This window comes from Struthio camelus, chromosome 9 (assembly GCF_040807025.1).
Source record: "Struthio camelus isolate bStrCam1 chromosome 9, bStrCam1.hap1, whole genome shotgun sequence".
Classification (NCBI taxonomy): Eukaryota; Metazoa; Chordata; class Aves; order Struthioniformes; family Struthionidae; genus Struthio; species Struthio camelus.
Window position 1 is genome coordinate 31,203,184 of NC_090950.1, and position 21,495 is coordinate 31,224,678.

Genomic DNA, 21,495 nt, shown 5'->3' on the forward strand with positions numbered 1-21,495 from the left:
TGGTCCACATACCTATTCTATCTTTGGATTTTTATTCACTACGAAAACACGACTGTAGATTTTTCCCTTTTTTAGCCTTTTCAGTACTTTCACATAGAGTGCCCTGGCCCCATGTCCTTCCATCATGCTGATGCATGGAATAAAGTTAGTTTGCCCCAACAGCCTCTGTTGCATTCAGCCTCTAGCTGTAACATGTTGCTGTTCTGGCTGCATTGTTCTTTGAGCCTGATCTTGCTTTTTCATCCTTAGATTATATTCTTCCTTTTGTTTCTCCTTTTCCTTAAACAGAAAGCTATTAAAAATTGCTGTATTTACCATCCTTTGGGTTTCTGGCTGATGCCATGCACTGATATATATGAATGAGGTAATTTTTTTTCACGGCTCCCTTTGCTATATGTTGATAACCCACATGACTGTGCTTAAAGCAGCATTGTATCTGTGTATACACTGCAGCATGACTATGTGCTTAAAGTGTCTCTCTTCCTTTGGAGAGAGCCGCAAAACTATCAAGGGTAGGATGTGCAAAGAAACAAAGGCTGACATAAGAAAGGAAGAACAGTTTTAACAGCACAAATTTTTATGGTACATTGCAGACCCTGACACTAAGGTTATTTGGAGGGAAGCCCTACAGGGTCTATCTTACTGTAGGCTTAGTGGTGCCACCAGCACTGAGCCCCTCACAGACCAAATATCTGGTCAGTAGGACCAGTGCTGAGCCCACAGTTACATAGCCTCTCTTGATTTATCTCTATCCACAATTGCAACTAGTGAGGCTCATAAACTACTGGCTCTCTAACCCTCATCATCCCCTGCAGGTCGGAGGTATTGGTCATGGCAAACAAGATGAAAATTAAGAGGTAGAATGCAAGAGTGCCTTTCTCATTACTGTAAAGATTATTCCCACAGCACCATTTCTTTAGCTCATCCCATCAATGAATCTGATAGCTTTGCTGATAACTTTACTCTTCCTTCAAGATCGGAGAACCTTAGTGGACAAACAAGTCCCATGGATCCATCCTAAGTATTTAACAGCAACCAGGCTAAGGCTGGAGTGCCTGCCTTCTTAATGTGAGTACCCCACAAGACACACTGGTCCTCTAACATCAAGGCAGAAGATCAGGTGATCTGTTCAGTTCTCCATCTTCTCTATCAGATCTGTTTCAGTAGTCCATCTTTAAGCTGCGAGTTTGATTACTATCTAAGGATATATAGTTTCTGTCATAGGTTGGAGCATTCCTTAGCTTCCTTGAGCCTGTTAACTATTTTACTGTCCCTAATTCCGGTAAAGACAGATATAATTCCTTGCAGGAAAGTCGTATCTTAAATTCACAGGTTGACTTTCCTTCTTGCGCTATGAAAACTTAGTTTCTTTAAGAGCATTTGGTGAGGGACTTCACCATAACCTTTATGAAAATGCACGTGCATTGCACAGGCTGGTTCGGTCCTCTGTATGTGCTTTTTGAGTCTTGGTGAAGCCATGACTTCCCAGTATAAAAGAATATGACACTAATTATTTATCATTTAAATATCATTATTGACAGACTTATTGTTTCTATATTATACGTTTTACCAATTTACCTTGGATGGATTTGTAGTTCTTCAGGTGATCTGACATCTTTCTTTCAAACTGACATTGTAATTGTAAACTTCTACACTTAAAGCTTTATCTTTCTTGAGTATTATGTTTTGGTCGTGCTGACTTTCTGATGAGCGTCCGGTGACCAGTATGCTCCAGTAATCCACCATTCATACTTTTGAATTCCACTGGAGCCCTAAAGCAGTACACTTACCACAGCAGACAGTATGAAATGGATTTAAATGTGTTTTGTCTGATACATCTTTGCAAGGTAATAAAGACCTTATTTTTACATCATTGTATTAATAGGAATGCTTCTCTGTATTCATTCAATACTTTCTTAAAACTACTGCTTACTACTTTTAGACCTGCTACTGCAGAGCTAACACAGGTAGAATACTTTGATTGATTCTGTTCATCCCTGTGTGTCAGTAGCAGAGTTGCTTACTCTTGTTATCTGGGTAAATACAATCAAAACAGTACTGTTCTGCAGAAGTTGATAGCGGAAGACTTTTAGCTCTTAGTCTTTTATTGTTGGCAATAAGAGAAGGGAGGAAAAAACCCTTCAACTTTACTAAGAGATTCCAGATCGAGTTTACAGTGTGACAGAGGGTAAAACACATTTTTTTACTTATAAACTGTGGACATTAGAGTTGAGAATAATTTATAACAATATTATACATGAAAGCCCATTTTGTTTATAGTCATTTTTGTATTAAATTATGTAAGGCTATTGTAGTCATGACAGTAATTATATCCTGGTTGTATTTTACATAATAATAAATACATATAAATACATAAATATATCTGGCTTATATCCTAAGAAAAGCGTAAGGAGTAATGTGAATAATAGCTGTGTGGGTTGCCTTTTTGGTTACTGAAAGCAAAATCACAACAGTTGCAACACATATGCTTTAATTACACTTTAATTGTTGTGAAGTGGGACTTAACTTTTTAAGGGGCAACTGTATTCAAGATGCAGCTTCTATTTTTGTGCTGCCCCAGAGAGACATAAAGTTGTCTGAATTAGTGTTTTTGTTGCTGTGGAAGGAAGAAGTCTCATACAGACGTGCTGTTATAATTAGCAAAGAATTTGCTATGGCTGAAAGCGTCAGCGACTGCTCCATCATTCTTGCACCTAGCCTTAGCTTTTTCTCTGTTATGCAGATTGGCCGCTGGATTGATTCCCTGAGATTAACTCTCTGCTAGTAGAGCTCCAAGATGTGAAAAAGCCCACCCTGTGGCTTAACGCTGATGTTCCTCCTTCAGATCTTCTCTCAGCCCACCTTTTCTGCTTTTGTCACACTGTTTTTTTCCTGAAACTGTTTATAACCAATGTAATTCACTAGAGCTTTTCTGCTGAATTTTTATTTCCACAGCAATGCAATGTGTTGGCTGTCCTTTCCTAACCAAGTTCTTGCTAAGTGCAGAAGGAAATGAGTTAACTTAGCTCCTGCTGTTAAGCTCTGGAAATTGTGGTTAAGTAGTTAGCCATCATAAAAAATTTAAACATTTGGTTTAAATATAAAAATCTTCTGACTGTTCAATCAGCATAAGAGCAGGAGAAAAATTAGTTTATTTTGAATTTATGAACAGCTGGTGTCAGAATTTATGTCATTTTCAACACAAATTGCTGCCAGCAGGAAAATAGCTAGTGCCAGATTTACTTAATATATGTTGCATGTTTCTATGAATTATCTCCTACTGACTTAGGGTGGTTGAAAAGTAACACCCCCCTCCCCGCCCAAAAGATACATGATAATTACATCATTCCGTAGCTCTAAACAAAATAAAATAAATGCCTTCCCAAAATATACGAATTGCAAAAATATTCAGGAGCAATGAACCAGATTTAACTTTAGAGTTTAAATGTTTGAAAGCGCAAATCAAATTTAGCGTGCTGAATTGATGGCTATAATAAAATCGGGTATGTTCAGAGAGAAAATTTGAAGGCTGAAGAATGGGTAAGATATTAGATGACGTTAAGACCGTTGATACATCCACTCTATCAGTTAACTGTCTAAATCTCATCAAAAGAGAATCCCTTGAGTCATTTTTAGAAATGGAAAACGCCAAAAGTGTCTTTGAAAACTTTACCCTGTAAGGGCATTTTCTTAAGACTGTTTGAGTGTCATATTACCGTAAATGATAGATGTACAAAAAATTTTTTTTTACTCAATTTTAATTCATTTGATCAACTTGATAGTTGTCAAGCCAAATGTGCTTGAATTCCTAAGAAAATCATTTTTATGAGACTGAAGGAGAATTTATTTCCATTTTCCTCTTCTAAAATTCTTAAGTTGTCAAGTACAAATGTTTGGACTGTAATAATTGCTCTTTCTGAGGTTTCTTTTTTCTGCGATAGAACTTTTAGGGTGCAGTTTTAGTTGCCTTAATTTAGGTGTGCCTTATTGCTGTATGAGGTTCCTTAGGTGATTCTGCTTAATCTCCAAATCTTCCAGAAGGAGCTGGATTTCCTTCAGGTCCTGTATCATATCTGTAAGTTCCATAGGGATACCTTAGAGTACACTAGGCACATCACATCACCCTCGATGCTCGCGTTTAGACAATTGAATTGCTTCTTCAAAGGCCTCATGTCTACCAGTGAGAATATCAAGTCTGTTAGGTGAAAAACAGAGTCCTCAAATAAGCGTTCTCTTTCCCATTTCCAAAGGAATGGAAGCAAGTTATACAAAAAGTAAAAAGAATGATCTGACGTTACATGACTGCTTATTACACAGTCCACCTCCTTGCAGTTTCATATTCGCTGTTTCCTGATGTCTTGTAATATTGAGGCTATGCTGAAACTTGCTATCCGTTGCTGCACGGCTTTTGCTGTGACATAAATAAATGCTTGGGCATGCTTTTTATTTAATTTTCTTACTTTTATTTGCATGGAATCAAGCAAAGTAATACTTTGATTCTTCGTTTTCAGAGGAAAGCAATGCTGTCAAGTACTAAGGAAAATATTTGCATAGTTGGCAAATCTGATTTTTTTTCCTGGATATTTTTCCCATGTAATTTTTCACTTTCTTCTATTTTCAAAAAGATCTTTTAAAACGGCAACGTTATGTGTTTTCAAAACCAAACGCTCAGTTTTATTTTGGCTACATCTTTCTGGAGTTTTTAATATGCAATAAAATACTTCCGCTTAATTGGGAAAAATCTGTGAAGTTTGCAGGTCACTCTTTCTAGTTTGATCTGCTGTTAATTCATTTTGTAAGTTGCTTGTGTATGAGATGTTTGTTCTTCACTAGTGCAGGAAAACAAAAAAAAGCATTATGATACAGTCTTAATTATGGAGCTTAAACATCTTCCAAAGAATAATTCAGGTGCAATACAAAGTATTTTTTTCCCACAGTGGCTATTGGTAAGTATTAGAGTGTTTGTTTTCATGTTGATTTTATCTTCTAAGTGGCAACTCTGAATACAGTTGCATCAAAGAACACAAGGTCAAATAAATAAAAAAATGCAGCTATTTTTGTTCGTTTTTTGGAAATATGTAGAACTTGCATTATGAAAAGTTTTAGAAATAAATAGCATGGTAAATTGCAATAGACGACGATGTTTGAGGAAGAGGTGATAATAAGAACACAATGTTAAAATGATAGGTGGTGGTTTGATGAACCATCTACCTGATTTTCTGATTTTGGTTTTGATACAAATATTTCTTGGTTTTAAATTAGATATCGGTCAGTATTGCAGGCAGTGGTCTCTGCACTGGATGTAATCATATTGTAGGTATTCTGGCAAACAAGTTCAGAGGGGCGTTTCAAGGTAAACATGAAATGGTTTTGTAGATATTTATAGGAAGTGTCGACAAATCTGATGGAAATCAGGAGAGAAGATCTGAAGATTTGATAGCTGGGCAGTGAATGAAGGCTTGACCTTGTGGACTGATCAGTGGGAAGAGTTAACATTTTAATACTTAATCACAGAATGATTATGTGATGATTAATCACCGAATGATGATGGAAGGGACCTCTGGAGATCATCTAGTCCAACCCCCCTGCACAAGCAGGGTCACCTGGAACACGTTGCCCAGGATTGTGTCTAGACAGCTTTTGAACATCTCCAAGGAAGGAGACTCCACTACCTCTCTGGGCAACCTGTGCCAGTGCTCAGTCACCCTCCCAGCAAAGAAGTTTTTCCTCATGTTCAGACGGAACTTCCTGTGTTTCAGTTTGTGCCCGTTGCCTCTTGTCCTGGCACCGGGCACCACTGAGAAGAGTCTGGCCCCGTCCTCTTGACACCCTCCCTTCAGATACTTGTACACGTTGATGAGATCCCCTCTCAGTCTTCTCTCCTCCAGGCTAAACAGTCCCAGCTCTCGCAGCCTTTCCTTGGAGGAGAGATGCTCCAGTCCCCTAATCATCTTCATAGCCCTCCGCTGGACTCTCTCCAGGAGTGCCATGTCTCTCTTGTACTGGGGAGCCCACAACTGGACACAGTCCTCCAGGTGTGGCCTCAGCAGGGCTGAGTAGAGGGGCAGGATCACCTCTGTTGACCTGCTGGCAGCACTCTGCCTAATGCAGCCCAGGGATGCCATTGGCCTTCTAATGAAAGATGCCATGATGCAGATCAACCTTAAAAGTAAATTGGCCATGAAGGACTTTGATGTAGTAGAGATAATTGTACAAAGGGAGAAGGGTAACAAAAATATTTGCAGTGTCCTGGTTAGCCATGAGCCAAGGGGGTCAGTACCTTAATGTAGAAGAGGAGCACCTTACAGCTGAAAGACTACCCAAAGCTGAGAAGGAAAATCTCATCTTATTTTGCTCAACTGTGTCTTGCAAGAAATTGGTCAGATTTTTTTAAGAGAGAGGAAACAGGGCAGCAACTGGGAGTGTAGACATGAGGTTCAGTGAAGCCAAAGCGGCAAAACTGTTTTGCTATAAAGACAATTGGGGTGAAGAAGAAGAAAAGGAAATCTTATAATAAAAGAAATTTGGTGATATGAGTTCTTCCTGAGATGGTTTTGAAGTGAGCATGAACTGTGGTAAATGCAAGTGGTAAATGTAGTTGGAGGCTAGTGGGATAGACTTTCCAATAAAATAAGTTGGTTTTAAAAGTTACATGATGCATAGGAAGAATTGATGGGTACAGTACAAGAAAAGGAGAGCATTGTGAATTAGGTACCTATAGCAGTAGTTAAGTCATACAGGTTTTCAGTAACCCAGATGTAGAATTGGACAAGTCGTTGATTCATCATTTGTTTTTGTGATGTCTATAGTTGATTTGTTAAGTGTTACATTTTAAAGGGGTCCCGTTGAAAGCTGTAGGTGTTTGCTTACTAACTTATCTACAATTAGACAAGTACCGGGGCAAATAGTTGCCCCTGGGTTGGCCTTCTCCCACATTTGGGTTTTTGATGCATGATTTTAAGTAACCAGTCTGAAGTGGCTGTGCCAGTTTCTGTGTAATTTGATCAGATAAGTCTTGATAAGAAATGTTTTCTTCCGTGCTGTCTGCAGGAACACCAGTGTACTCAGTAGCCTGGGGACCTGATTCTGAAAAGGTTCTCTATACATCAGGAAAGCAGCTGATTATTAAACCTCTTCAGCCAAATGCTAAAGTTTTACAGGTATCGTTAATAGAAAATTATGTATGTACTGAGCTTTGTGAGTACTAATTTAGAATCAAGTGAAAAGTAAAGGGTTGCATTAAAGTCAGTGGGAATAGTACAGTTCTCAGAGTACAGAAGCTAGAGTTTGGAACATTCTTTTAGTGTAGAAAGTCCTGCTTTCGTTCTACCTTGTTCTAGACTGTATTAGATCTGTTATTCTGCAGAAGAGAGAATGTCTGTGCGTTTGTACTGTTGGAAACCCTGACCTGGACTGGGGCATGTGAATGCTACTAAATGATATAATATTAAAAGTTGTCAGACTGATTGCACCTCTATTTAATTTATTTTCTTCCATTTTAGTGGAAAGGCCATGATGGACTTATTTTAAAAATTGACTGGAACTCAGTCAATGATCTTATTCTGTCTGCAGGTGAAGATTGTAAATACAAGGTGAGTACTGGTTACCTTTTTAGGGGAAACTAAATTACCAAAAGGGATATTTTTAGGCAGTCTGATGTTTTATGGTTTTAGTAACACTTATAAGCTCAGATTTGAAAAAGTCTTTCAGTTTTCAGGAAAAAACCTGTTACCCTAAGCTGTATTATTTGTAAATACGTTTCACGCCATCTAGTAGCATAAAATTACAAATGTTTGCTTGAGAAAATATGCCAGAATAAAAAAAAAATAAAATGCAATTCAAACAAACTCCTAAAGGAAAATTGTAGAAATATAACAATAAATACTTGCAATACTATAAACAATAATACGTACTGAGAAAAGTAAGGAAATTTTAAAATTAGTGGAGATAAAGTAGTTGCCTTCCATTACAGGAATATTAGTGAACATCTTAGGAAATTATATGGTTGGAATATTGTATATCCAAAATAGAAAGCACATATTGTATTTCTTCCCTTAATTACAAACTTATTTTTAATTGTAGAATGTGTTGGTCCTGGCACTTTCGTAAGAGGATTGTGTGATGGCTGTGGCACAATCATACAAAAGAGGTTTTTTGTTTTAATTTTCTATCAAAGTGTTAAAAGCAAATTACTCTACTCAATGAATTAACTTCCTGGTCTTCTGTTGGTTACAATCAGTTATAAAATCTCTTTGGTCTGGAAATTTGCAGAGTTGTCTTCCACTGTTGGAGAACAAGTGCAAATAAAATAATCCTTGTGGTTCTGTTAGAGACTTACAGTAAAGTGCAGGAAACAAAATTCAGTTGTTATTTCAAAATATTTTATACGGAGCAATGTAACATTTGCCATGATAGCAAAGCAAATTCCATTGCACCAAAGAAACCAATACTGATGATTGTGAACAGCCTTTAATGAAAAGGTGAGCTACAATATTAGGTGTGGTTTTCCAGTTTTGCAAAATTTTTTTTAAATAGCTTAGAAGTGTGCATGTGATTCTAGAGAACATTTATTGATCTAAAATTCTAAAAAAGTCAGTGCGTTTTAAAATGTGTCTTCAGTGGAGAATTTATTTGGACAAGTATATTTTAAAATAAATATAATAAATAAATAAGTGTAATAAGTATACTCAGCACCTGTGTTTTAATGTAGTGGTTTAAAAATGGACAGTGTATTTTTGTAACTTACGTGAAAATGAGGGGAAATTATACCTCTAGAATACGTAAAGGCGCACGCAAAATATATTCTTTTTTAAAAATTATTTTTAAGATTTGGGACAGTTATGGACGTATACTGTACAGCTCACAGCCCCACGAGTATCCTATAACATCTGTTGCCTGGGCTATGGATGGGGAATTATTTGCTGTTGGGTCTTTTCATACTTTACGTCTATGTGACAAAACTGGGGTAAGTAACAACTCTGAGAAGTAGCAGATGTGGAAATTTAGTGATAATGTAGTAAATATTCCTAGGGACATAAGTGTACAGACAAGTATTTTCATTGGCAGAAACTAGTCTTGACTTCCAACATCTTTCTACTCAGTGCATCTACGATACTGCTTTCTTGATCTGCTTAGGTGCGCTTACAAATACCTTCTGGGTCAAGTAAAAATGTTCATAATATTCTACCTTTCAGGGCATTACAATTTTCTGTATTTTTTTTTAACTTTTTTCATTAAAAATACTAAGAGTTTGCAAGCATCTCTCATAAGGCGATCATAAATACAGTTATTAACCATAAAAAGCAACGAGGGTGTAAGAACAATAAAAAAGAAGCTAGAAGACAGTGTCCATGGAAAAACAAAACATAAGAACGAAAGTTCTTGTGTATTTATTGTTTAGCTTTTTGCCTTAAAAGTGCTAAGAGTTTGCAAGCACATCTCATAAGGCGATCACAAAACGTGATTATCAAGCATTAGAAACGATAAGGTTAAAACAGTAGTAAAAGCAGCATCTAAGAGAACATTCTTGCATTTGTTTTTTACTGCTAGACAAGACACTGTTTCCAGCTAAAGATTTGTTTTAATCTGAGTTTCTCTAACATGGCCATTTCTGTATTCATTAACAAAGTGTCCCTGGCCTTATTTTTTTTGAACATATGCAATTACTACTTAACTGCTGTGAGAGAAGAAAGCTTCCTAACGGAGATACCTCTGTTTCTCTCTCCTTTTTTTTTTTTTTGACTTGAGCTTTGCTCCAAGTTTGTTATCGTTGACCTAGTTTTTTTTCCACTTGATCTCCAACTAAAATTAATTTAATGTAGTTTCATGTGCCTTCATTGGTATTCTAAGTACATTAACCCAGGGTACAGATTGACCTGATTGTCTCTGTGGATTTCCTGTGGTTCTGCAACTTTTTATTCAGACTTGCACTGCATCGAACATCACTAGTTTGGGGACTTTTGCTGTCCCATTGTGTACCTCTTTTGTTGTGTTTTTTGCAGTCTTGCTCAGGTTGGCAAGTAAGCGTTTATTTTGGTGTTTTGGGACATCTTCAGTATCACGTGGTACCATGTGGTGCTCCTAACTATGAACTTGGACCACACATTTCAAGGATTTATACATTCATGAAGAATAGCCTTTAAAAATTGTATGAGCAGAAGCATGCAGGTTAATTTGCAAACTCTTGAGTCTTCATATTTCGCTCTCTATACGGATTCTGTTTTTCATAATCTTCACTGACAAAATAAGTGTAATCTAGGCCTTAAATTTGATGCAGGGATTGCTTCTGTTTTCTGTGTTGGGTGCCTTTGCCTCTTACTTCCTTTGAGAAATTCCTAGAACTACTTAATCTATGAGTAAAATTTGGCAATGATTATCTGGAAGGAAAACTACTCACTTGCAGTTTTCTCTTAGAAAGTACTAATTTTCAGATTTCATTTAAGTTGTTTTATTCTGATTTCTACAGTATCTTTAAAAAAAATCTTTATGCTAAGGACATTTTATTACCTGTGTATTAGGAACAGCTTGGAAATTTCAGAAGAGTAAAGTTGTGGTTAGAGCTAGAGCCTGAGGTATCTACTTGTGCAGAAAGAGGATACCACTAGCATTGCTGTAGGTATAAAAAATATTGAAGTAAAGAAGATCTTTTCTTTCTCTTTTTGGTAGAAGACTCAAGAGCAAATATGCAGTGAGAAGTTTTCATTTACCACTTCAGATTTCATGCAGAACACACAGGGCACAGATAATTCAAATTAAACTGTGCAAGCCTTGTTTGTTATGACAGATTGCAATTTCTGTCATTTAATGGTTTTCATCATGCAAGTTATTCTTTTAAAATAAGATATATCTTACTGTTAGGTTTATCTGCCTTTGTCTTTTTCAAATTATACGTTCTTTCTGAAGAAGAAAGTAGATAAACTGTCTTTGTGCATACAGTCATGAAGATTGTGCAGCCGTGCCTCAGTTGCTAGAGGGTGGGACGTAGAGATGATTGATAACTGGTTAAGTTGCTAGTTTACTAGCTGGGACGTCTTTTCCTCTCTTTAGTATCCTCCTGTTTGGGTTACTGTTAGGCGCTGAAGGTGAGATTGTATCGTTGTCTTTACGAGCTCAGTGCCCGTGTCTCCTGGTACCCTTGCTGCTTCCCGTACACCTTCCTGTTCCTGGGCAGGGTGGGTTGGCAGGCATTTTTCTCTTGAGGGTGTGCCATATTTTTTTACTTGCATCCTTGCCCCATCAGTAAGAAATACAGGAGGTGAAGTGTTTAAGGTATGCATTAACTTAGTTATGAATGATCAGAAAATGCAATCCACTGTGACGAATGACTTGCTGTGTTGAATAAGCTGAAGCTGATGGTTTTCTTGAGAGAAATAAATAGTTTACTTTGAAATTATTTTAAATGACATCATTTAGCATCTGTATTTTTCCGTTACTGTCATTTCAGCTGATGTTATTGGCATAAATATGGAATTACGTGACAATTTTTCTTGAAATAATCACTTAGGTATTATAAAGTAGCCTGATGTGCTTTTGCTTGCTGTAAGTGACATGCTACACGGTGTTTCACCTGGAGCAGTTGTGACTTTTGTTATCAGCGTTCGAACGAATGAGAGATTAAAAAAATAAATTCTGAATAGTGAGTATGTATTATCTTCAGCACAGACAGCTTCCAGACTTGCATGTAGGAGTTTAATAATAATAAAACAGCCAAAGCTGGAAGAGTGTACGAAAAGATCACGTAATAACAGAAAGAAACTGTATGTTGAAAATAACATTGAACTTGGGAAATGTGGAAAGTGTTTATATACAACAAATAAATCAGCAGTTGTCCCAAATGCCAGACCCAGGCAGGTTAAATTCTCCAAATGTGGTTTTAATTTTTAAAAAAGATTCGATCAAGGGAATTTAATAGCATAGGAAGATTGAGAGATTAGTATAATAGTGTCCCATGTCATCAGCAACTAAATTTCTATACAAATCATATTGTCTCAAGATTCTGTTTATTAATGTTTAATTATATTGTCAGGTGCTACTTAACTTAGTTAACTAAGATTTAGTTATTTTCATGCTATTCTCAAAAAGAAATTCATATAAAATATATACTTCAATTTTTTTCTCCAATTACTATTCCATTGAACGTCATTTAAAATGTAATTAAAACAGTAGCCTACACTGACCCTTGTCTCTCCATCTGTCTATATGAATATGCCGTTGTAGAAGTGTTCATATACATATAGCTTATTTGGCTCAGTGAAATTAAATACGGTATATTTGTATAAAGCGATTTATACTAATATAACTATGTCCGCGTAGGACTATATTATGTAACATATAATCTTTTAAAAAACGACACTAGCCATTAGTATTTTCTTCTTAAAGCAGTGCTTTAAACCATGCCCTCTTCTTCCACAACCATTTTAAATCTCCTTCCTGAATACTGGGATCACCAAGCTATATCAGCAAGCTGTAAGCTGAAATGAATGTGGTCTTATGTGGGTAAGCCCAACAATTTGAGTTGTGTTTTGCACTCAGTATAGATTTATGCCTAAAGGTGACAGTTTGATATTAAAAGACTGAAGTAGTGGAAAAGGAAGATTTAAAAATTTTTGATTTTTTTCTGCTGTCATGTACCTCTGTTTTGCAGCATATAGCTTTTGTTTTTGACATCCAGGGCCTTATTTTTTCCTTATTAGTTATTATATAATTTAATGTAACCTAAGTGCAGTTCAAACTCCTGCTAGCTGAAAACTGATAATTTTAAAATCGGTATTTAATATTGCATGGGCTTGTGGACCTTGTTAACATTTTAATGCAGGTAGGATTGTTTATTCATAAAATTAGTGGTTCTTTTATCTGATTCGTTATTCAGCTCTTACAGAAACAGACATGCGCAGTAGCTAGTGCCAGATACTTTTGTCTGTGGCTAGTAGCTAGCAACCGTAATTTATTAGATTAATCTTCAAAAGTCATGATTTTTCATGAGAATTTCTTTTCTGACATTAACTGTAAATAGTTACTAAAGAACTTACTTTGCTAGGATTGAGGAAAAAGGAAGAATGACTCACATACCACCAGAGTGATGGAGTTTGAAGAGAACCAGACCTGGCTTTTACTGGTCAACCTAGACATTTTTATTATGTCTGATGTAATGGAGCTGTATTGGCAAATTGCTCCTCAGGGAGCCATCAGGCGATATACATATCATTAACTCTTCTCTAGCATGTATGTTCCGTTTTGGGACATAATTCAATTAAATTCTGTTAGTGTATGTTCTTTTCTCTTACTCTTTTTTTTCTCCCTTGATACTTTGTTCTAGCAGTTTTCCATTAAAAAAGAAAAGTGCAAATATTGTAGTAACTTTCTGAACATTTTAATTTCTTCATTTAAAAACATCGCTTGCTTTGACAGCGTTATGTTTCTAAAAGAAATTATATGGCTATCATACAGAATACCAAACAATATATATTTTATGTTGGAATTTATTGCCTACTTAAGTGTCCATGTTCATTAAGCTTATAGAGAGCACTAAGATTACTGTTAAAGTATGAATATTACAAAGTAAAACTGTCTGTATTGGTGAATATACCTTAAACTTCCAGGTGTTCTCAGATTTTGAGAATCTAGTCACTTGTATGGAGGATATTGCTAAAAAGGTTCATTTATGTAAGTTATTTCCTGCAGCTCTACATGCGTCCCTTGACATTACTGATTGGGTCAAAATATTTACATAGTAGGAGGTGGTAAGGATAACTGTAATTCACTAATTTTCCTCCTTTCCCTCTCCGCTCCCACATAGTATCTTAGAAGATGGACCGTATACATGTGCTCCAAAGACAGGTTGCTTCCTCAGTTCTTTGGAGAATTTAAAGGATAATTTAAAAAATCCTTGAAGTGAACCACTGTGGTCAAATTAATCCTTTTAGAATCATCAACAAAAGCTCGCAAGGATGGACATCACATTTATTTTTAATAATGCCAAACATGTGTGTGTGCCTCTGTTTTGGGGAGGCCTTTCAGATTTTTTTCCATTAATAACTTATTTAACCTTAATGGGGTTTGATCGCTTTGGTTTGCTTTTTGTTGTCATTGTTATTTTCCAAATGAATCATGCTCTTATTTCTTGTTAAACATTTTTCTGGTGATGTTCACCTGTAGTCTTTTTTTGTAGTAACAGGTGCTTGATTGACTGCTAAATCTTGCCTTTTGATTTACTTCTAAGATCTTGATTTAACCTCTGTGTTTATCAAGTGTTTTAAAATTAAAGCAATTCTTTGCGCATTAGACTGCAAGTTCATCTTTTTAAATGATTGTGTACATTCTCCAGGATCTCTCGTTTATTATGGAATAAATTGAGGCCATTTTACTAGACTGGTAGTTTGCATATTTGACTGCTTCTGTTTACCTAGCGTTTATATTCCATGGCTCATTCCATAGAATCTCTAATTTTGCTAGAAATTTTATGAAATCATTTGGAAAATAATGTAACTTGGGAAATATTGCCTGGTAGCTGTGAAAAATAAGGGGAAAAGTTCTGCAAGTGTAACAGCTGCTTTCCCCCCCCTCCATTTAAAAGAAATGAGAGTATGATGCTACAGCTAAAAGGTGTTGAGCTCAGTGGTAACATGCTTCTTTTGCACTTTTTCTCAAAAGATGAAGACTTAAACTTGGTGAAAGTTGATTAAAAGATTTGGAATTCAGGATTGGTCATATGTTAAATAGTTAGCAATGCTAACAAATGACAAGGGATCTAAGATTTTTTAAAACTACAGTGTAGCAGATATTTACAGAGAATCTTTGAAAATGATACTTCAAGGGTTTAGTTTTAAAGCCATGTTTTGCATTCAGGGCAGGAAGTTGTGTGAATACTGTAAAGTTAACATTATAACTTACCCTTTAAATTAACACTAGATATTAGACTAATATAAACGAGATGGGAAGATTTCAAAAGACTCTATATACAAGGTGTATGTTTTTGTAATATTCTGATAGTGCTGAATTAACTTAAACTACAGCACTGTGGAAACCCCAGCAGATCTGTTTTCTATAGAGTTACAATGAGCTTTGATCCCATTACATTTAGTTTTAGTCGTGTTTCGCAGAGATATGCATTTTGGCAGTATTGCAAAGATACAGATTTTTTTTTCTACAGTTTCTATTTCATCTACCTTTATTTTAAGAGTCATGATGCTAAATTCTTTGTACCTCAGTAAAAGGAAAATATTATAGATAGGTTTCCCATTGGGTTATGTTGGTAGCTGATTCTTTGTAAGTTGACATATTTCATTTTATTGGAATTGGCTAATGCAACTTCTGGAAGAAAATGAAAACATGTGGAGCATCTATGAAAGTAATAATCTATTTAAAGAACTACATCAATGTTTCATTTTCTAAGGTTAGGAATTTATATGGGACAGTTTGTCCTGTGTAATTATTGGTAAGACATTGTTCTTCGTTCTAATTAGTAATTAGTAATTAGATCTAATAATTAGATCTGTAATTAGATCTGTAATTCGATCTAATAATTATGAGAATGTACTTGAATTTTAGGAGAATTTTAGATGTCCTCCATAAGATCCTGTCCTTCTAATAAGCAGCATAACACTTCATCTGGAGGTAGTGACTTTGTCAGTTCTTGATAATTCGCATGAATTATTGGGCCAAAGTCCAACAAATGTTTAAGAAGGCAGCAGGAACCCTCTTCGCTTCTGCAGTTCAACAGTCTTGTGTCAAGGACAGTTTTCCCTCTTCAGATTATACATGTCGTATATTCACACGTAGCACTGGATTTCCTTACCTCCAGTTATGCGTATTATCTCTTTAGCTTACAGAATCTTTTGTGGATTCCCATGTGGTTGGAATTGAAAACCTTATTGCAAAATTGTTGTATTTTATACCCAGTAAAATGCATCTGCGCGTGCACGAGTGTGTGTAGACATATATGCATATGTATTTCCCATGAGCTAATTCTGTATGTGTGTGCATATTTAGGTGTTTCTAACACAACTAAATATAGATTTGCTTTGGTTGACGTGATTTTTCTGATTTTGTTAGGATCTAATTTGCCTGCTGTTACATTGGGAACTGAATGTTCATTTTCTGAAGGGAGGCTTCTGAGCAGTTTGCACTGAAATATCCCTGCATCACTCGGTAGCAGTGAGAACTGATTGCCAGCTTGAGTGGACATTAAGACTCTACTGTATTTTCAGGTGTCGGATTCCTCCTAGTTTCTTTGTAGGTGACATTTCTATGAAACTGTCTTTGGGGCTCTTGTGCATTTTTCTGTGTCATTTTTTCACATAAGCTTTTAGTAGTGCTTTCACATCTAGAAAAAGCAAAATTCTGATTTGTCACAATTCTCTTTCCCTCTGCCAAATTTACCACGTTTGTGAATCAGCTCCCTGGTTCTTCCAGGAGTCGGGTTTTGCAGGGTGAACCCGCTAGATTGCTGCGGCGCACCAAGTTGATGCTCTACCAGATGTTAAGGTTCTCCTCTCCTCTCTGCACTGATGTCAAGCCCTTAAGAGGTGTTAGGAGAACCAAGCTTCCAGTTAAAAAAGAGCTCCTCAGCTATTAGGACCTGAAACTTTCTTTAAGTGTCAGGTGGGGATGGGAGGCGGGTTATAGCATGCTCGTCTGGGTGTGTGTGAGTCGGGGCATTAAGCGACAAGAATGCCTATTTCCCTGCTAGTCCCTTCTGCTCTCTGGTTGGAAAGGATTGTAGTGGAGATTACATATTTTCTTTCCATAAGCAAAGGCAAAGTCCTATTACTCATGTCAGCAGCTTAGGTATGCTGGCTATGTCGATTCTGACATCATCGGGATGCTTAGCAGTCTCAGCTTTTGCTTAAGCTTATGTCAGCCTTCCCTGTGCGAAATTCCGCGTACTTGTAAACAGAACCTGAAAAAAGACCTGCCAGAAACCACTAACCATTCTTTGTATAGCTGAGAGCAGTTTCATTTTGAAAGCATTTTTATCATTAAAATATAAAAAAATACTTTCTTCGCTGTCTTTTTCAGAGTATTTACGCTAAGGTATTATGTGGATAATAATTTTTAATTTACAGCATTCTGTCTGGAAATCATAACTGTCTAGATCTTTCATAGGTCTTGGAGCTATCAGTGTTATACATGTGAAATACTGTTCTCATTCCTAGGACACAGAGTTCTCTGAATCTGCTCATTGAAGTCATTTGACCTACATCTCAAGAGCCTACTCAGTGTCCATTTATGGAAGTGAGACAGTATTCAAAGACTGTGGTGCTTCATCGTTTTTACTACATTGTGTAATCAGAAAAGGGAAGCTTAAAGTTACTGCTTTTGTATATTTATATAATAACATGAAACTTTTATAACTACTGTTTTTGTTCTTGAGATAGTTCTTGAATTCAATACAGAATTAAATATGACACAGGAAAAGGATAAGCCAAACAGTAATACCAAAGTATTGCAGCACTGCAGCTAATGTTGGAACAACTAGTCATATTCTGATTTTTTTAGCTCAGTAGATCTAGGACATACATGACAGCTGTTTCATTTTTAAAAAATTGTTTCTATCTTGCTAATGGAAAGTTAAGTGATTTTTATTTGTTATAACATTTCTTATACGTGAAGAATGTACCAGACATCTTCAGGGAGTACGAAATCATCGGAGTGGTCTGAATGATACTGAGAGCTTTCAGAAATAAACAGGAAGTAAAGCTTTATAATTGCTTTATAGTATTTCTTTTTGTTTTAATGTGGAAATATTTTACTAAATGTTTGAACTACCTGAATACCAAACTTTTGGTTAAAAAATGTAATTTTTGAAATGCATCCTCTTTGGAAGGTAGAGTGTATCTGCTATGCATAAAGAAAGTAATACCAAAGCTATTTTCCTTAAGCTCCCTGAACGGCTTCTTTATGGATGGTTTGATGCTCCTTTATTGCCCGTTCTGACTTCTGGGTGGATTCTTGATCTAAGGTAACTGACCTTAGAAAGAACTTTGTTCAGGAGTATCCTCATATCCAGCTTTGAAGTAGTGCTTCTCCAAACTGTTCTCAGATAGATCACATCCGGCCAGCTGTGAAAAACATGTGTCAGATTTAGGGCGTTTAGAGCTTTCTCTGAATGTGCTTGGTGCAATTATTTGTCCTACAACTCAAGAGCTTACTCACTTGCCATATATGGATGTCAGACAGAAGTTAAAGATTATACTCTTGATTACTGTGGAGTGTCTCATACGGAATTCATTCTGTTGAAGAAGAGTAGGTTATGGACTTTTCCCAAAAAATTTGCAATTAGCTTCCCCAACTGCAAATCATAGGCAGTGAATGGCATGTCTGTGAGCCAAGAGCGGTGGAAGCTGAAGCCTTTAAAACTGAGTCCTTGAGACGGGAAATTCAGCCAGTGCTGACCTTCTGGCATTCGCTCACCCTCATGTGCACAGGCAGTAGAAGAGCCTTAACTCAGCAGGTGATCTTACAACAGTGTTCTGCAAATCATTAGCACAACTGGGAGGTTGAATTTCATCCTGTTGCGTTTCCTTGCTGTTGAACATTTAAGTCAGACACCTTTATGTTAATGTAATTTTTGTGATTTCATTTCATATAAATCATATGGAGACTTTGCGTATGTGAAGAACTGAGTATTTCTTGGGTTTTGTGTGTACTGCAAAAGAAATCAGAATATGAAATGTGTTAGAAACATTAGGTGAGTATTTTCTTCCAACTGTTTCTCCTTTGGTATAATATCATGTATCCGAAAGCCATTAGAATCAAATGTCTACATTTAACTTCAATCACATGTCTTTTCTTAGTGATTTGGTTCTTCTGGAGATTTCAAATGTATTTGGATAAATCTTTAAAAAAGATATGCAATAAGTTTTTTCAGTTGTTCAAAGATTTTTTTTTTTAAATATTCTTGTACACAGTTTTGAAGAGGCTGTAGCTGAGGTTGAGATTTGCTTCTCGTTTTGAAACGGGCTTTAATTTCTTCCTGATAGTCCATTGAAAAAGGTTACTTTGTGATCCACTGTCAGGGAAACACCTGTCCTCAGATTTGTGGTGATTTGTACAAACACTATTTCAGAAAGGCAAGAAATAGAAAACAAGCGTCTTGGTCTGAAAACTCTCACCTTTCCTATTTCACTGTATGACCAAGGTAAAGGGCTCTCTCCAGTGGGAGGTGATCTGAAGCCTGGTATTACTCTCTCTTATGTTTGAGCTTGAAGAGAGAATGAAAAGACCGGAGGTCAAGGGATAGGAAGCGACCGGTTGTTGCATTGCAAGGCAGGTGCCGTTCTGCGATGCTGTGCGGGCAGAGTCGGGGGAAGCGTGCCCCTGGGGAACTGCGGTGTTACCGCACAGCTTATACGCTGCTGCTAGGCAATAGACGGCTCCTTTATTTTTTATTTGAAAGGAACTTTTAGCTAGCCCACAGTTCGTGAACTATTGTGTAATAGTGCCCGGGGCACTTGGCTGAGATTCACTAGCTACTCGGGCAGAGCAGCGTGTTTACGTGTCCCTGACACATTTTCCGTGGTAAGCTTCGTTGTAAGCGATCGCTTCAGTTTTCAGAACTTTCTGCTATTCCAATAATTTTGGGCCTCCATTTAAAGAACAAAAACTGAACTGATAACTCTGTTTTTAATAGACATAGATGACGTAAGCCGGTAGGAGAAGATGAAGGAAAATATGTTAGCCATTAAGGGCTTTTATTCAGAGAAGTGGCCTTTGTCCCGCAGAAACACGTTCTTCAGGTCCATGCGGGCCTTTCCACCTTGCAAAATCCAGTTAGCAGAGAAGCGTCCAATTAGGCCGTTTTACCTACTATTTGAATTTCTAGCTGCGAAGGAAAGCAAGTACGCTACTTATTTAGTAACAGGACTTTGAAATACAGTTATTTGACTTGTTCCCATACTGTATTAGGCAGTGATCTTATGGAGAGCGTAAAAGAAGCCAGGCTGCGTTTGGTTACTTTTTGGTTGGAAGATCTGTAAAGCGCTTTGAGGGGTTTGTGTTCAAAAGCAGAGTACCATTATAATATTGAAATACACTGTGCAGGTAGATGTTTTGCCTTAGAAAAGGTCTGTGAAATCACTTACATTTACGTCTTGTGCATGGTGGAAACGCCTGCACTATCTTTGCATCGTACTCCTGGTTTTCAAAACTAGTTTAATTAACTACATTCCAACTATTTTTTTCTGTAGCAAGAGGTTAATTCTGTGTTCGGAGCTGTCTGAGGAGTTGTTTGTGTCCTGTTCAAAGCTGCTCCGCTCCATCCGGATCTGTGTTTGTATTTCACGGAATATGGCTGTTTTATGAATATGTAATTTATGTTTTTAATCTGCTTGTGAGGAATTGAGAGGAGTGGGACTTGGAACAAAAGATCCTTTAATAGTGTCAGCTATTAGTTTTACTCTTTTTATCTTAAGAATGAAATTGAATTAAATATCAATTAAATGCTGCAGAAGAATTAATCCGTTAGGTGAAGGTTGGCACAGCGGATGAAATAGTGCAGTATCTGAAGGGTGCAGTATCAGATATTTCAGACTTTTCAAACAGAGCCACATCAAAAACAATTGTCCATGGTTGTAAAATAATCTACATAGAAGAGAAGTACTAATTGTTGTCAATAATTGATACTATGTGTTACCTTTTTCTAAACTTTCTAAGGTTTATGCCCTATTAAGGAAGACAAAGCCAACTCTCTTTTTTCTTTGCTATGTGTTATTTAAAGTACATTGCATTAGAGTAACGTTCTGAGGGCCTTTCAAATGATGGTCTTTCTCATTGGTTGAGATGTTTTGAGCCATCAGGCAGTTCTCAAAGTACACAGAGGTTTACCCTAGACCTCTGAATTAGTCTTAAATAAATGGGAAATTCGGAGCTATTGCTTCCGGTTCCCTCTGAAGCTAGGCCAGATGTCACTACTTTGTTTGCGATAGAGCGGGGCGGGTGTTGGTTGTTTGGCTGAATTTTTTGCAAGCGTAGCAACTGGAAATTTTTACTATATCCTATCCCTGCAAAATAACCGTAACAGAGACTGTAGGAGAAGGTGGGCGAAGTACCCGGGATCCTTTGTGAGTTAGGATCAGAACAGTGTGAAAGCATTGCTTTCAGACTTTTTTTTTAATCCACCAGTGTTTCTTATGCTGGAAGCAAGGAGAGCTGCACCACAGGAGCTTTGCAATTCTCTCTGTACCAAGAGGGTCTTCCTTACACTGGCTGATTTTCCCAGGGCCTTGCTATTTCTGTACCTAGGGACTGCTGTCACTGCAGCATAAACTGACTGCATCACGCCTACTATAGTAGCTTACTGTACCCATGTAGCCAATATTATTATTTTTTCTAAGAACATTCATGTAATTTGTATATAGTAATTGTCTAGATTCATAAAAGATTAGGTGTATTTTTAATATACTGTGGCTAGATAATATTTATCTAATGTACTTCAGGCATTGTGACATTTTTTCATTTCTGCTGTATCTAAAGTTTTTGGGTTTGTATCACTGGTTT

General features: G+C 36.7%; 1 protein-coding gene across 9 annotated transcripts in view; it reads left to right on the plus strand.

Moving 5' to 3' along the window:
- Nucleotides 1-21,495, plus strand: part of IFT80 (intraflagellar transport 80) — a 60,659-nt gene that overhangs the window by 20,002 nt on the left and 19,162 nt on the right. For 6 of the 9 annotated variants that reach the window (XM_068954313.1, XM_068954314.1, XM_068954315.1 and 3 more), the window contains 3 exons: nt 7,051-7,160; nt 7,503-7,592; nt 8,828-8,965. In XM_068954313.1, coding sequence (XP_068810414.1) covers nt 7,051-7,160; nt 7,503-7,592; nt 8,828-8,965 — 338 coding nt within the window. The remainder of the gene's footprint in view (nt 1-7,050; nt 7,161-7,502; nt 7,593-8,827; nt 8,966-21,495) is intronic. The other 3 variants (XM_068954319.1, XM_068954318.1, XM_068954320.1) reach the window with 1 other exon arrangement.